The 14,938-nt window shown below is 44.0% G+C and overlaps 1 protein-coding gene across 2 annotated transcripts; it reads right to left on the bottom strand.

Annotated features, from left to right (window-relative positions):
• Positions 1-1,091: 1,091 nt before the first annotated feature.
• Positions 1,092-12,063, bottom strand: WBP11 (WW domain binding protein 11). 2 transcript variants are annotated; one of them, XM_084305399.1, is made up of 12 exons: positions 11,956-12,063; positions 10,228-10,328; positions 9,378-9,409; positions 8,722-8,815; positions 8,153-8,349; positions 7,187-7,320; positions 6,410-6,609; positions 5,472-5,666; positions 4,712-4,813; positions 3,695-4,003; positions 2,900-3,082; positions 1,092-2,185 (listed from the first exon to the last, which is right to left on the bottom strand). In XM_084305399.1, the coding sequence occupies exons 2-12, from the start codon at positions 10,289-10,291 to the stop codon at positions 1,752-1,754; spliced, it is 1,944 nt and encodes a 647-aa protein (XP_084161525.1). In that variant the 5' UTR covers positions 10,292-10,328; positions 11,956-12,063; the 3' UTR covers positions 1,092-1,751. The 2 variants fall into 2 exon arrangements, with proteins under 2 accessions (XP_084161525.1, XP_084161524.1); XM_084305398.1 differs by having other exon boundaries at positions 10,228-10,394; positions 11,956-12,059.
• Between the last annotated feature and the right edge of the window lie 2,875 nt (positions 12,064-14,938).

Below are 14,938 nucleotides of genomic sequence, written 5' to 3'. Positions count from 1 at the left end.
TTGTCTCCTTAAAACGGATTTAACCTCAAAACACTGAATGTCTGAGACTTATAACCAACAAAAGGTATTGTTTGAGCTACCTGGTAGTCTGGCAGCCTAAAATTATTATAAACTGTATTGAAATCTAAGAAGAATCACCAGTGTCTGGATATATTCACCTAGAAATTGATATGTTCTTAGAGAACTCATTCGTAAGGCACTAAAGACACCCACGAGACCTTCAACAAGGACAACAAAGTTCTACCAATCTCTCTTATGGGATATACTACTTTTAATAGTAACTCTTTGTAGTTGTTGTTTTAAAAGCAGGATAAAGACACCTACATAGTTAATCACTAATCTTGTACTCAAATTCAGTGTTCCAGACAAAATTCATTTGGGAAAGACTTATTGCCCACACAAACTTATTCCACCGGTTTTTTTTTTTTTTTTTTTTTTTTTTTTACAATGTCTTGTAGGTAGTTTTGTCTACAAGATCCCACAATATTTTATTCTCATTTGAAATAGACTGCAAATATTTGCTTCTTGCATGTGGTAAGGCTTATTAGAATATTGTCTGTCAGCATAAATAATGAAACAAGAGAAACATTTCAATCAAAATCAGAAAAAAAAATAAGATGGAAAATGAAAATGCCCTTAAAAAAAAAAGACCTGCAGCTATATAAACAGCTTCATGAACTTGGAACCAGAGATTTTACAAAAGTTAAATTATCTGTCAAGCTCTTAGACTTGTTTACTAATTTTTATTTAAAGTATTCTGTCCAGGACACATGCAGTGGGTATCTGACATTTGATATCAGGTTAGCCTTTCAAATACATAAAATAAACTTTTATAATTACTAGCATTAGACTCACCGTAAAAAAAAAAAAAAAAAAAAGTTGAGTCCTGATATACTCAAAAACTTCTAAACCATTTCTTATGGCCTTTGTTGGTAGATGGTAGAAGCCTAATTGTATATATTATTTATAATGTAGCTATTGCTCTTCTTTCCTGAGGTTCAGAATGCTGGTATTGTACCCCAAGGCCAGTGAAGAACCTCCTCCCCTTCCATCTGTATTCTATATTTATACATATCACAAGAAAGCCAGTATTTTGATACACTGAACATTTATTGTCTTTCACAAGACAAAATGAAGTTTCCCCTGCCGATGAAAGCCATCAAGAGGACTGTAGAGGGGACAGGGTGCAAAATTCCAGTGTACAGTATACGCAAATTACCTCCCTGACTACCCCGGAAGATGATTGATCGATCTCACTGCAACTAAAAAAACAGGACTATAAAATATTTACAGAAAAGAACAGTACAGAAAATAAAAATTGGACAACCATGTGTGTATGAAATGCTGCTAACACTTTTCTGGCTCCTTAAAAATTGGTTCCACTACCCTCACCAGCGCATTCAGGACGTGAAAGGACTCAGGCAGAGCAGAGGTGCCTCCCACTCCCAAGCCCCCCTCCCCAGAGTACCACTCCCTCCCTCTAAGGAAGGGGGAGGGCTCGAGGGAAGCAGCATCGCCTTACTGACTGTGATTTCTTTCCACCAAGTAGACATGCTAGCTCTGAGAGGAGGTGCCTAGCCACACCTCATCTGCAGCGGTCTCTATTCAGAGCACACTGGGCAAGTTGACCTGTGGGTAGGGAACTGTTCCCTGTCATGCGAGCCCTTTCGTTGCTTGCAGAAGGACCTTTCCTTCTTCCTCCGTGGTGGTCACATCTGTGTTCAGAGGGCAGGAAAGCTGACTGGGACAGGTCACAGGAGACCTTCCATTTCCTTCATGAAAGCTTCATACACATCATCCTTTGTCTGTACAGAGATAGGGGCAGACGATCCAGCCTTAGGGGCAGCTTTGGTTAATGGCAGAGCAGGCTCATCATCCTGTTTTCTCTGGGAGGCAGCCAGAGCCCCTTTATTCTCCCGGCGCACTCGCAAGGCAGTGGGCACGAAGCGAGTGATTTCTGCCTTGGGGTTAGTGATCTGTGGCTTTGCACTGATAGTAGCCGTAGCCTTCTTCTCGATGGTGGCTGCACTGGTGTCATCCGCCTTGGGGCGCTGAATCAAGCTGGGTGGGGCACTCAGCACCCCGGGATTTGGGATGGGAGCTGGGGGGAAGAGGCCAGGTGGAGCAGGTCCTAATGGAGGCACCAGAGGTGGCCGTAACATGCCTGGGCGAGGAGGAGGAATACCTGTAAGACAAAGAGAAAGCATAAGATGGCTCCAAACCTGGGAATTCTAAAACCTCTGTACAAATAAAATGCAAAGGCTCTGAAAGCCAAGGAACGTCAACCAAACAGAGTAGTGCTCTCTTTAGACAAGGAGGGAGGGGAAATACTTAACCATGCACCAATTGCTAGCTCCCACCAAGAAGGTAGAAGGAAGAAGAATCAGGACAAGAAAAGTGCCCCACTGACTTCGAAAACTACAGGATCCCATGTATTGCTCTTTCAAATTTTAAAGTAACCTGAAAATTAAGTTTTTGATGATTTATCTCACTAGAACTTAAGCAGCATCACAAACCCATGGCTAGTGAAAAAAACACAAACCACACCCTATCTCCAACTCAGAAACAGACGAACATAAGTTTAAACTCTGAAATTCCTTTTTTTTTTTTTTGTGACAGATATCTTGCTACCAAGCTACACACAGCAATATGGAATATATGGAATTATTTGTACCAAAAGAGATACAACCCTAAGGTGCAAACCTGGAAAAACTTACAGGTGTGCTTTTAGCCACATGTACAGGAACAAAGGGAAATTGGAGAAACATTCTTTTAGACTTTAAATAATGCCTTGCTACCAATTAGATATACTGGCTCGGTCACCAGAGCAAAGATTATAAGCAATGTGAGAAAATAAAGCAGGGAGAGACTTGGCTCTGAAGCTAACAGAGTACTTTACCTGGTGGGGCAGGAGGTGGCAGGCGAGGAGGGGGCCCACGTGGAGGAGGGCCTGGGGGCAGACCAGGCGGGGGGCCAGGTGGAGGGCCAGGAGGTCGCCCAGGTGGGGGGCCTGGTGGTAGAAGTCGAGGTAAAGGCCCACGCAGACCTGGTAAACCAGGAGGTCTCAGGAAAGGAGGAGCTCCTGAAAGCATACATACAAGAGGAGAGCAACTTAGTTCATGGGTAAAAGAACAATCCCATCAGCTACCACTAACGATCCTCAACACAAGCTTGAAAGGTGTTCTAATACCAACCAGCTGTCAGATTAAATAGACCTGAAAGTCTCAAAAAGAGGCAGGAGGTGTAGAGTGAAAGTTTCTTGGTTATAGTCAAATATAAGCATCCATCTTCTCTAACCTGGGGAAAGACTCTTCTCTATGCATTGAAGTAATAGTTGGGAACAGCTACTGAGTTAGGGTTATCTGAATTTAAAGAGCTAGAAATGAAATAAGTTTTCAGTCAAGCATTTGACTGTGCTTCTGACCTGAAAAGTAGAATAGAGCAAAATTACTGACTAAGTAGCTGTTTTGACGTTTAAGGTTCCCCCTCTAGGAGATAACAGAAATCAAACTGTGGGAGAGACATTGGGAAGAAAACAATACGCTGACCATAGAAGACACCACACAGGCCTCAGCAATTACCACACTGGGCTTCTCTACTTCATGTGCAACATGCTCTGCTTTAAACCTCCCAAACTGATTCAATGTCTGTACAACTGACAGCCTGCAGCCTTCAGAGCAGATCAAATATTCACCTGGCGGAGGGCCAGGAGGAAGGCCAGTGGGTGGTCCTGGGGGCCTCAGTGGAGGGGCTGGAGGCGGTCCTAGCGGAGGTGGCCCAGGCATAGGAGGTGCCTGTATCTGGTTCGCAGCAACAGGCTGGGAGGACTGTTGCTGCTGCTGCGTTGAGGTTGCAGCGGAAGACCCAGTCTCTGCAAGAGCTTCCTCACTGTGTTGCTGCTGCTGTTGTTGTGATGTCTCCTCAGACTCTGAGTCGTCTTCCTCCTCCTCCTCCTCTTCCGAATATTCCTCCACTTCTCTCCCTTCTTCTGGAATTTCCTGACCTGGAAACGAGATGTATTTACAAAAGCTGAAGCTTCTGCTAACAAACTTGAACTGCAGCTATTTGATAAGTTTGTGGGAGTCTGGAGCAGGGCAGGGAGGGCAGAAGGAACATGGAATTATTTCCTATGATCAGAATAGTTCAAAAAGGAAAGAGGGTGGAGAGAGAAAAATCTGTTCTATTTTAATTTTAAAACATTTATTTAGCCCCCTAAACAGACATAATTCCCACTTGCAAGAAACTGCAGCCCTCCTAAAAGATACTGCTTTTCTTCTTCTAGAAAGACACCTCAATCTCAATTCCACGGGTTAATATCTTTCCGCAAAATTATATTCTAGATAGTCTTAACCCCTGTAGATTACAAGCTGAACACAATATCACCTTTTTTCATTAAGAGCTTCATATTTCATTTGGTCAATTGATTAAAAATTAAGCAAAGATTTAGAAAAGAAGGGAAAATCCCAGTACGTATATAAAAAATTGCTATTTTAACTTCAACTCAATGTGAAAAACGTACATTACTAAACTAAAAATAATAATCTTAAAAAAAACACTAATCACAGCTTCACAGCTGACAATCTTAGAAGATCTTACATTATGACAGTAATTCATTTACACCTGTAAAATAGAAATTGCGTAAAGCAAGCTCACAAGAGAAACCTTAACCAGAAATGTAACAGTATAGCTCCACTTTATCTATACCACCCACCTGCCATACGTAACATCATGGCCTGGAGTGGAGTCAGTTCTTTCATGTTCTTTTTCTTTTTCCGTGACTTCCCAGGCATGTCCGCAAACCGTACACTATGACCTGGGGAAAGCAAAGCACAGACAAAAACCAGGGTGAAAATCCAGGGGGAGAGAAAACAAAAATACATACACAAATATATTTCAGACATATGGAAGTCTTTTACCAGGTATGGATAATATATCACGCTAATGTAACAATGCTCCCACATAAGAGTTAGGCGTAGTCTTCCTAGCCTTAAGTTCTTCTAACCTAATATTCTCTAACAATTGTGATCCTTAAAAAAAAAAAAATCAAGAAAAATTATCCAGAAGCACTAGTAATACGAAACGTGGTTATCTCAAAGTAACATTTAAGTCACTGAACAGCAATTATATTTATATTAAGGCTTTTTTTTTTTTTTTTTAATTTTTGTATTTTTTCCCCAATACTTCAGGTGATAAAACAGCTTACACCCTCACTAGGCTAACTCAACTGCTAATAAACAGCTAAATCTGAGATGTACATTGCACATCTTCTCCACTTCACTTCTAGATAGTTTCCTTCTGATCCATTTTATCAGGAAGATTCTTCAGCTGGAATTTAAGTCAGTTAGAACAGAGTTAATCGGATAAGCCAACTACTTCCCCCCCCACCCCACTGTAAGGAAAACAGAGAAACTCTGTTAAGTAAATATTCTTTTCCGAAAACTCAAAGCCCAACCTCAAACTTCCCATCATACCTGATTTCTTTTCTTCTCCACCTTCTCTCTCCTTGTCATTATCACGATGCAGGAAGTCCTCACCTTCACTGTCTGCATCTGACCTATCGCTGTCACTGTCATCACTGCTCTCATCATGCTTGTCTTGATCCATATCCTCAGGATAGCCTTCATCCTCGCTGGTACTAGACATATCATCATCGTGCCCTCGCTGTCCTGCAGGAAGCAAAGTATTAGGAAATGCATAAACTCCAAATATACTGGTGGGAAAGACAGAATATTTATGTCCACAGTTCGGAAAATTTTCCTGGCAACCAAGTGAATATATTGTCAATCCTTCACTATTTAGCACACTCTAAAAGAGTATTTTAGAGAGTCTATTTTAAGATTTCTTATTAATAGCTGATTAATTTGCACAGTGAACAAGTAAAGGCAATTCTTATCTAGAAGTCATTAGTACATTTGTATCCAACAATTTCCCCCCCTTTGAAATAATTCAATCCTTTCTGGCATGCAATAGGCCTAATCTACCCATTCACAGTTTTCTATGGCAGATACAGCAGTTGTATGAAAAAGGAGAAACTACGTTCTCCTAGCCAAAGTATTCCCTCACTACTTTTTTTGAGGGGTTTTTGTTTGGTTTGTCAGGTTTCATTTTTAGAAAAAGGAAGAGTTCTCTGAGGATATACGTACTATCTCTTTTTTTTAAAAAAAAAAAAAAAAAAAAAAAACGTTTCAGCCTTGTTAAGACTACATGGGAAAATAATCTATGCAACGTAATGGAGAAGTTGTAATTACAAGTCACAGCATTTAAAAATACAGCTAATTTTGTTAAATCGTAGATATTATGAAATATACCAAAATATCTCAGAATTGCAAATCACAACATTCTTCAAGTAGTATAAACTTCCACATTGCCCAGAGTACACCTTTTAAGAGAGAGATGGGAGAGTCCTTACCTGTTTCAGAACCGTAAGAAATCTCTTCTTCTCGCCTTCGAGGAGCCATCTCTAAAGCAAAACCCACTTTACGGCCATACATCTGTAGGACTTGAGGTGGGGGTGGCCCCGGAGGAGGCCCAGGGGGCTTCCTGCCAGGAGGTAAACGTGGAATACCGAGACCAGGAGGAGGAAGCATGGAAATGGATCGAACTGGTGGTCTGGAAAGAAGACAGGAAATTAAAACCAGAAAAAACACAGACAAGTTGTTTACACAGCAGACTTCCATAAAGAAACATGACTGTTTCAAAAGTACAGTTGTGCCCCAAGGAGTTTACAACCTTTTTGCTTAAAATCAGACAAAAAGAGAAAGTTTCTTAGAAGGCAACCAAAGATGACAAAGCAAGTATTGAATCCAACCACAGAAATACAATGAACTAACCAACACATTGAAAATGAAATAGTATTAGAATGAGAACCAGATACACAAGTAAACTACGAGCTTAAACTGAATACACCACCAGAACAGAAAAATGCCTCTTAAACTGTCACATAGGTATTTATGCTAGAACGAAGCAGCAGTTTCACTGAAAAACCGAAAGACAAGTGCCAGAAGGTACAGTATACTACTCATAAACCAATTAAAACAAAAACTGTAACAGTAGAGAAATATTAAGGTCTTTCACTAAAAAAAATAAAAAATCTCTCCCACAGAATCCCCAGTTTATGCTACTTAGTATTACCTCTGTTTCTACCCAACTCTTCCCCACTAAAACAGGAACACTTATTTTCCCTCACCCATAGGCTGATGTCTTCTTGAGGATAGAAGGTGGCTGGGCCCCAGGAAGGGGAATGTCCTGTATGAGGATGTTGGAGGGAGCATGTGGCATATCTGGTAACGGGATAGTTTCCACTTCAACATGTTGAGCATTCTGAGGGAAAAAGAAAAAAGAGGTGGGTGGGGGGAGAGAGAGAACAAGTTACTTCCACAGAAGCTACCACACAGCCTCGTTACCTTTCAGAGGTCTGCAACACAAGGGACCTGCTATCACTTGCCAAAGGTCTGTTATGAGGGCAAGCTGCCTTGCAGTAGTCAACAGTAAGTTTTCAATACAAAAACCACGCAAGAGGTGCAGGCATGAAAAGCTTCAGTTTTTCAGGCAAACCCCAGTCAAATCTCCATCCCCCTTTAGACCTTCTGTCCTCAAAGCAAAGCGGCTGCAGACAAGTATGCCCACATCTGTGAAGTATCTTGAAGGCACAAATCACAGGCACTGCATGTTCTAAGAAAAGAAAACTTTAGATACTTGCAGTTGTGCAACATTATGTTCTACAATACAGCTGGAAAGAATTTAAAAGAAAGTTCTTTAAGCAAATGCCAAAAGATACTCACTAATTCCAGCACCAGGTTTAACAGAAATTCACAGAAGTATCAACCGCACACTCACAAACTCTCTTCTTGATACAGAGAACAGATTCTGATACTGATTTGCAACCTAAGTTTCCCTTTTCCCTGTAATTTATTGTTAAATGAAATCAATACATGAGAAACAAATACAGACTTGACATCCCTCATGCTGTCTTCACTGAAATGCTAGAACTGTAGATACAGCCCATTAAGCACAAGTGCTTAATATGGCCCACATAAGGTATATATACAATGGTCTCTTATGAAGATCCCACATTTTTTAACTGTTGCACGTAAGAGCGGACACTGAAGTATACACTACCACAGTTACAAACCTGAAGTATCACAAGTATTACCTTGACAGCATCAAAATACTGGCTGAGTTGTGATCTTTTCTGCTCATACTCCACTTCCAATTTGCGCAGTTCTTTATAGATGTCAGGATTCTCCTTCTCATAAAGCCGCAAGATACGCTCAAAAGTCTCACGGAGCTTTTTGCGTTTATCCTTTAGCACTTTTTCATTAAGCTGTGGCTGCTGTACCGGGTTAAATTCTAACCCAAGACAGCAAAAACAAACCAGAAATTCCTACAGTTACTCTACTCTGCAACTGTAACTAATGAAACAACTTCAAAGTAAAACATCTCCAGTTCCTATTTTCATGAGTTCCTCAGTCTTGAGACTCTAAGTCACTCCCATATCCTTTACTCAGTGCTTATGTCAGCTATCTTCCCAAAAAGACAAAAACACACTTTGAAGAAATCTACTTAAAACCATAATCAATTCCTGATTATTCATAGAATTTTCCACTCTAAAGCGGGAAAAAACAAGATTGTTCTATTTTAGTCTCCCAGTCAACCCTTGAACTATGTTTTGTGTTTATATAAACCACTGCCTAAGTCCAACACCTGGTACCTCTCACTCACCCATTTCATCCAATTTTTCCATGTCCCGGATGATCTGCTTTGGATCTTTCATCTTCAGTACAGCTGCTCGTACCATCATTCGTTGCTTTTTGTTCTAAGACAATCAAAGATCAAGGAAATCACAACAGTGTCACAGGAAAAAAGAGACAATCTTTGTACCAGTTACTCTCTCAATATTCCCAGTCTGCAAAAAAGGCACCTCAAAATGCTTTGCAAATACTAACCACAGCACAAGTCAGCAGCAAAGATATTTAAAAAAACATGAGTTTTAATTCCACTACCTCACTACTTATAAATGCTTCTATAATCCAATTAAGACACATAATAAATCGTGCTAACAACTAAAAAAGTTTGTGTTGTTTTTGTGATTTTTTTTTCTTGTTGTTTTTTGTTTTTAAATTCCCAAGTATTTACAACAATGCTGTGGAAAGCTGTAATCACCAAAAGTTCAAAAACATAGCAGATGACGTGATATGGCTGCTCAAAACCAGACGTCTGTGTTTTCTTAAACCACTTACTCGGACAGTATTTTCCAAACTAAATCTTACAAAATCAATCGACACGTAGCTGGTCTGTTCATCTGCCATGTGTCGTTACAATCACAAACACAATGAATAGCACAGGGAATGCCAAGTAAATGTTTCTGGTCTCTTTACCTTCTTTAGTTCTCTCTTCCGGGCTTCCTTCCCTAGAGAGGGTGGAAGAAAAAAAAAAAAAAAAGGAAAAGAAAATAACTTGAGACAATCAAATCCATGAACAACTTTACCTTCAACAAGACTAGTGCTTTTTTCTAAGAGTTCATTCATTTTACAAAAAAATGCAACTTTTAAGGTCATATTCCCATTGATAGAAAAATACAGTGTGAAATACATTCCTATTTCATATAGGAAATGGATTTCAAGTCTAGAAATAGATGCCTACGTTATGTGTGTTATACAGAAGGAGAAGGAAATACAGCATTTCTCCACACGTCCAGAAGCTGGGGTGTTTTACACAGAAAAGAATAAAAGACAACACAAGTCATAGCAATTCACGCAAGCATGAAAGGATTGCCACTGAAATGTAGTGCCAAGGAGCAATGATGCATTTTAAAAATAAGTAGGTTTGGAATACCCATCTGAAATGAAGCATTCACAGTGGAAGTCTGGGTTTTCTGTATCTGTTTAGCACTGATGCCATTTGGGATGTCACAAAAAGGTACGACAGGGTTGGACAACTCCCTCATGTAACCACAGCATTTGCTAAATTTGACACGTTCCTCAGGTTCTAGCCTCAGACAAACTTCACCCCAAGAAGCAGCTTAGCCAACAATTAAGTAGAGACCTCAGAGCACTGCTAACTGCAGTCAAAAGTAAAATACTGCAGAGCAGCCACAGCACACAAGCAAGCAGCCTTCTCAGGAAGTTCTTACACCAGACAAAACTGAGCTTTTTATCTGTTTCCAGAGACACAGATTTACTCCTTATCACCCCCATTCCCTTCTGCTTAGATTTTACGCATACTTACGGGCCTGATCTGTGGGATTCATGAACTTCCCACTCTTGGTGGATGACGTGGATCTCCGCCCCATTTTGACTGTTTTTCTTCTGTCTCAAAATGAAAAAGATCTGGAAACGATAACCTCAGTTTCAGGTCCTGCGCACAAGCAGTACGAGTACACTTACTCCTCCTCCCTGTATCAGTAGTAGGTTGATAAAAAAAGAGAAAACCCTCAGATACTGTGAGATCTTCAAATCCTACAGAAGTGCAGACATTCCCATCAAAACCATCCTATTTTAACTAAGTACCACTTCTTAACTATGTACTTACAACCACTTAACCAAGTACCTACTTTAAACTAGTCAGTTTGGCATTTGCTCCAGACTTGAATTTAGAACCTTCTTGCTTATGGTATGGAAGGGGGCAGGGGAGCACATTCTGCATATCAGAGTTATTCTAGCTTTTCATTTACTCCCATAAGAGCTCTCCATTTCAAGCATTTGTTTCCCACAAATTCCCTTCTTCCCTCAGGCTTCTAAGCTGCTCTTGATCTCTCCCCAGCAACCACCGTATCCATCAGAGTGCTCTGCACACATTCCTGCCTTTTTCTGCTCCTCACAGACCACTGCCACGCCCCTGCCCCTATGCTATCTCCATCAGCACTGTTTCAAGCTGCATTACAATGACCAAAGAAAGAAGTTTATTCTGAGGAGAGTTATTTCCTTTCTTTAGATGTTTTAGAAGACCTTTAGAAGTTCTTTAACTTATAGACAACTTCAGTAGCGGTTAAACTACAGCCAGGCACATTGCCTTTCTCACAGCTTTAATTTGTACCTTTTGGTACGAAATTCTCACAGCTTTAATTCGTACCTTTTGGTACCCCTTGCAACCCACCACTTTAGAGAAAAAGCAACCAAACACACCCAGATTCCACGCCAAAATCTGAAACAACCTCTAAGATCCAGGAGCTGATGGGATGCAGGTTTTGTCGCCATCCTGCGTGCAAACCAGCAGCATCCAAACAAAGACTTTGTAAGCACAATCTACAGTTCCCTACAGCCTCACCCAAGTCAGCAAACACATCTTTCTTTCCTAAATGCAGGAGATGCCACCTACAAATTGCTGAAGTATCTACCCTCTTAAAAATAAATAAATAAGCTGAAGCGTCATTTAGCACATTAACACCTCATGGAAAGGCTTCTTAGCAAGCTCCTGGAAGCGACCACATTCAATGTTTGTCCACTAAAAAACTACAGAGCTCTGCTCATGCCTCACATCACCAAATTATTCTCATAGCTGGCCTGCTGGCACCTAAAGCACCCCATGGTTTGGGAACACCAGTAGCGTACCTCCTGCTCCTCAGACTACGTGTATTTTATACTAATTTCGCGATTTTACAGATGCTACTATTTCCTTCCATAGGAACCAGAGCCAGGATTCCCATTTGCACCCCACGCTCCCCAGACACCTCACATTTCAAGAGGAACGACAAAGCTCCTCAAACCTCCATCCCAAACCCTTATCGGGCACAAAGCAAAGAGCTTCGAAACAAAAAGGACGGGAGGGGACAGGAAGCAACCAGGGAGCCCCATCTACCGTTTCTCGGCCGCTGGGGAGCGAGGCAGAAGCCTCCCATGAGGCGCACGAAGGCCTCTCCTCCTCCCCCGAGGGAAAGCAGCGCAAGAAACCCGCTCCCTCCCGCTCCCGCTCCCTCCCAGCCCGTTCCCGTTCCCGTCCCCGTCCCGCTCCTCTCACCCCGGGCCGGGCCCGGCTCCCCCCCGGTGCGGCCCCTACACCCGCAGCGCTGCCCGCCGCCGCCGCGGCCCCGCCGCCATCTTGCACCGGGACGGAGCGGGGCGCCGCCGTAAAGCACGGCTGTCGCAACGCGCTCCGCTAATGGGGACGGCAGCGCGCCCGCCGCGACTCTATGGTACCGCGACTCTATGGTTGGGCTGGGCGGAGCAGGGGCGGGGCTGGCGGCCGTTAGGGGCGGCCGTTGGGGGGGGGGGGAGGTTCCCTGCTCTGCCTCAGTGCCCGCAGCGCATCTCCTGGCAGAAGTCCCCAGTCAGAGCCCCCGTGAATTCCCAGAATAAAGATACGTGGAGGATGCCCTTGTGCCGTTCTGTAATAGGGAGGGGGCGAACTTGGAGCTTTATGAAGAATCGTTGCAGGCAAAACACGAGGCTGTGAACTGCAGCACAGTGACACCAACAGCAGCCGCAAGCCACACGGCACCCAAGTTACGAGACGGTCACACCAGGAGCATTTCCAGGGCCAGGGTCCTGAGAGCTCTCAGCACCTCAGACTCACAGGGTGTGCTCACCGTGCGCGCAGGCAGCAGAGCCCCTTGTGCCTCTTTGGGCTGCTCTTTTATGTTTGTCCTGCTACTGGGAGGAATTTGTTGCAGTACAGATTTTCACAGAATCACAGAGTTTTCTAGGTTGGAAGAGACCTCAAGATCATCGAGTCCAACCTCTGACCTAACCTTAACAGTCCCCACTAAACCATATCCCTAAGCTCTACATCTAAACGTCTTTTAAAGACTTCCAGGGATGGTGACTCCACCACTTCCCTGGGCAGCCTGTTCCAATGCCTCACAACCCTTTCAGTAAAGAAGTTCTTCCTAAGATCCAACCTAAAACTCCCCTGGCGCAACTTAAGCCCATTCCCCCTCGTCCTGTCACCATGCACGTGGGAGAACAGGCCAACCCCCACCTCACTACAGCCTCCCTTGAGGTATCCATAGAGAGCGATAAGGTCGCCCCTGAGCCTCCTCTTCTCCAGGCTGAACAAGCCCAGCTCCCTCAGCCGCTCCTTGTAGGACTTGTTCTCCAGGCCCCTCACCAGCTTCGTCGCCCTTCTCTGCACCTGCTCAAGCACCTCGATGTCCTTCTTGTAGCGAGGGGCCCAAAACTGAACACAGTACTCGAGGTGCGGCCTCACCAGAGCCAAGTACAGGGGGACGATCACCTCCCTAGCCCTGCTGGCCACACTGCTTCTTATACAAACCAGGATGCTGTTGGCCTTCTTGGCCACCCGAGCACACTGCTGGCTCATATTCAGCCGACTATCCACCATCACTCCCAGGTCCTTCTCTGCCAGGCAGCTCTCCAACCATTCCTCTCCCAGCGTGTAGCTCTGCTTGGGGTTATTGCACCTCAGGTGGAGGACCCGGCACTTGGCCTTGTTGAACTTCATGCAGTTGCCCTCAGCCCATCGGTGCAGCCTATCCAGATCCTCCTGCTAGAGCTTTCCTACCCTCGAGCAGATCAACACATGCACCTAACTTGGTGTCATCTGCAAACTTACTGAGGGTTCACTCAATGCCCTCGTCCAGATCATCGATGAAGATATCAAAGAGGACCAGCCCCAGCACCGAGCCCTGGGGGACGCCACTAGTGACTGGCCTCCAACTGGACCTGACTCCATTCACCATGACTCTTTGGGCCCAGCTATCCAGCCAGTTTCTAACCCAATGAAGCGTGCGCCAGTCCAAGCCAAGAGCAGGCAGTTTCTTCAGGAGAATGCTGTGGGAAACGGTGTCAAATGCCTTGCTGAAGTCAAGGTAGACCACAGCCTTTCCCTCGTCCACCCAGCGCGTCACTTTGTCATAGAAGGAGATCAGGTTTGTCAAGCAGGATCTGCCTTTCATAAACCCATGCTGACTGGGCCTGATCGCCTGCTTGCCCTGCAAGTGCTGCGTGATGACTCTCAAGAGGATCTGTTCCATGAGCTTCCCTGGCACTGAGGTCAAACTGACAGGCCTGTAGTTTCCCGGGTCTGCCCTCCAGCCCTTCTTGTAGATGGGCGTCACGTTTGCTAGCCGCCAGTCGATTGGAACCTCCCCTGATAGCCAGGACTGTTGATAAATGATGGATAGTGGCTTGGCCAGCTCCTCTGCCAGTTCCCTCAGTACCCTTGGGTGGATCCCATCCGGCCCCATCGACTTGTGCACATCTAAGTGCCGTAGCAGGTCACCAACCAGTTCTTCATGGATAATGAGGGCCACATCCTGCTCCCCATCCCCTTCCACCAGCTCAGGGTACTGAGTATCCAGAGAACAACCGGTATTGCCGCTAAAGCCTGAGGCAAAGAAGGCATTGAGCACCTCCGCCTTTTCCTCATCTCTTGTTTGTAACAATCTTCCTACATAGGTTTGGGACCAACTTAGACTCATTTTGCCTGTTTTACAGTTTCTTTTCCTCATTGGAGTTGTTCTTATCTAGAATATGCACATAAGAAAGTTTTAATTCTAATCTTTGTTCAAAACAACAGACCGAGCAGAGGGGAAATGCATAAGGACGTGTGGTGGGACTGTACAGTATCACCGGAGGGGAAAATTGCTCAGCTTTTGCAGACTGCCCACTCCTCACAGGGGCTGGGTCTCTCGTCACCATACTGGGCTCAGTGGGTAAAGTGTTACTGCAGCACCTATAGCTGCTTTCTCCCAGGAGTGACTGCTGACTCAGAGCTGGTGTGGAGTGTGATATTGCCCCATACTTCTCACTTGCCATATACTTCTGTCACTCAGAGAAGTAGCACCAGGAGTCTAGAGGAGAAGAGCCAGCAGCCTGGCCTCAGACTGGTTATGATACCCATGGAAGATCAAGTGTAAGACTGATCAGAGGACTAGGAAAAAGCAGGCAAGTATATCCTGTTTGGAGGGACAGTGTTTCAGTAACCTAGCAGAAGCAGAGAGGTGAACTCATTCTGCCCTGCTGGCCTCTCTCATTTAGCC

Source organism: Netta rufina (genome assembly GCF_964035555.1).
Source record: "Netta rufina genome assembly, chromosome: 1".
In the NCBI taxonomy this organism is placed as follows: domain Eukaryota; kingdom Metazoa; phylum Chordata; class Aves; order Anseriformes; family Anatidae; genus Netta; species Netta rufina.
The sequence above is the reverse complement of the archived record's forward strand: the minus strand, read 5'-3'. Positions and strand labels throughout refer to the sequence as shown.

Bases quoted from the DNA above. Each gene is read 5' to 3' on its own strand.
- WBP11 (XM_084305399.1), bottom strand. From the start codon at position 10,291: ATGGGGCGGAGATCCACGTCATCCACCAAGAGTGGGAAGTTCATGAAT. The intron at 7,321-8,152 runs GTAATACTTGTG...TTTTTCCCTCAG, and splicing joins AGTATTTTGATGCTGTCAAG to AATGCTCAACATGTTGAAGT. The intron at 3,083-3,694 runs GTGAATATTTGA...GTATGCTTTCAG, and splicing joins TCCTCCTGGCCCTCCGCCAG to GAGCTCCTCCTTTCCTGAGA.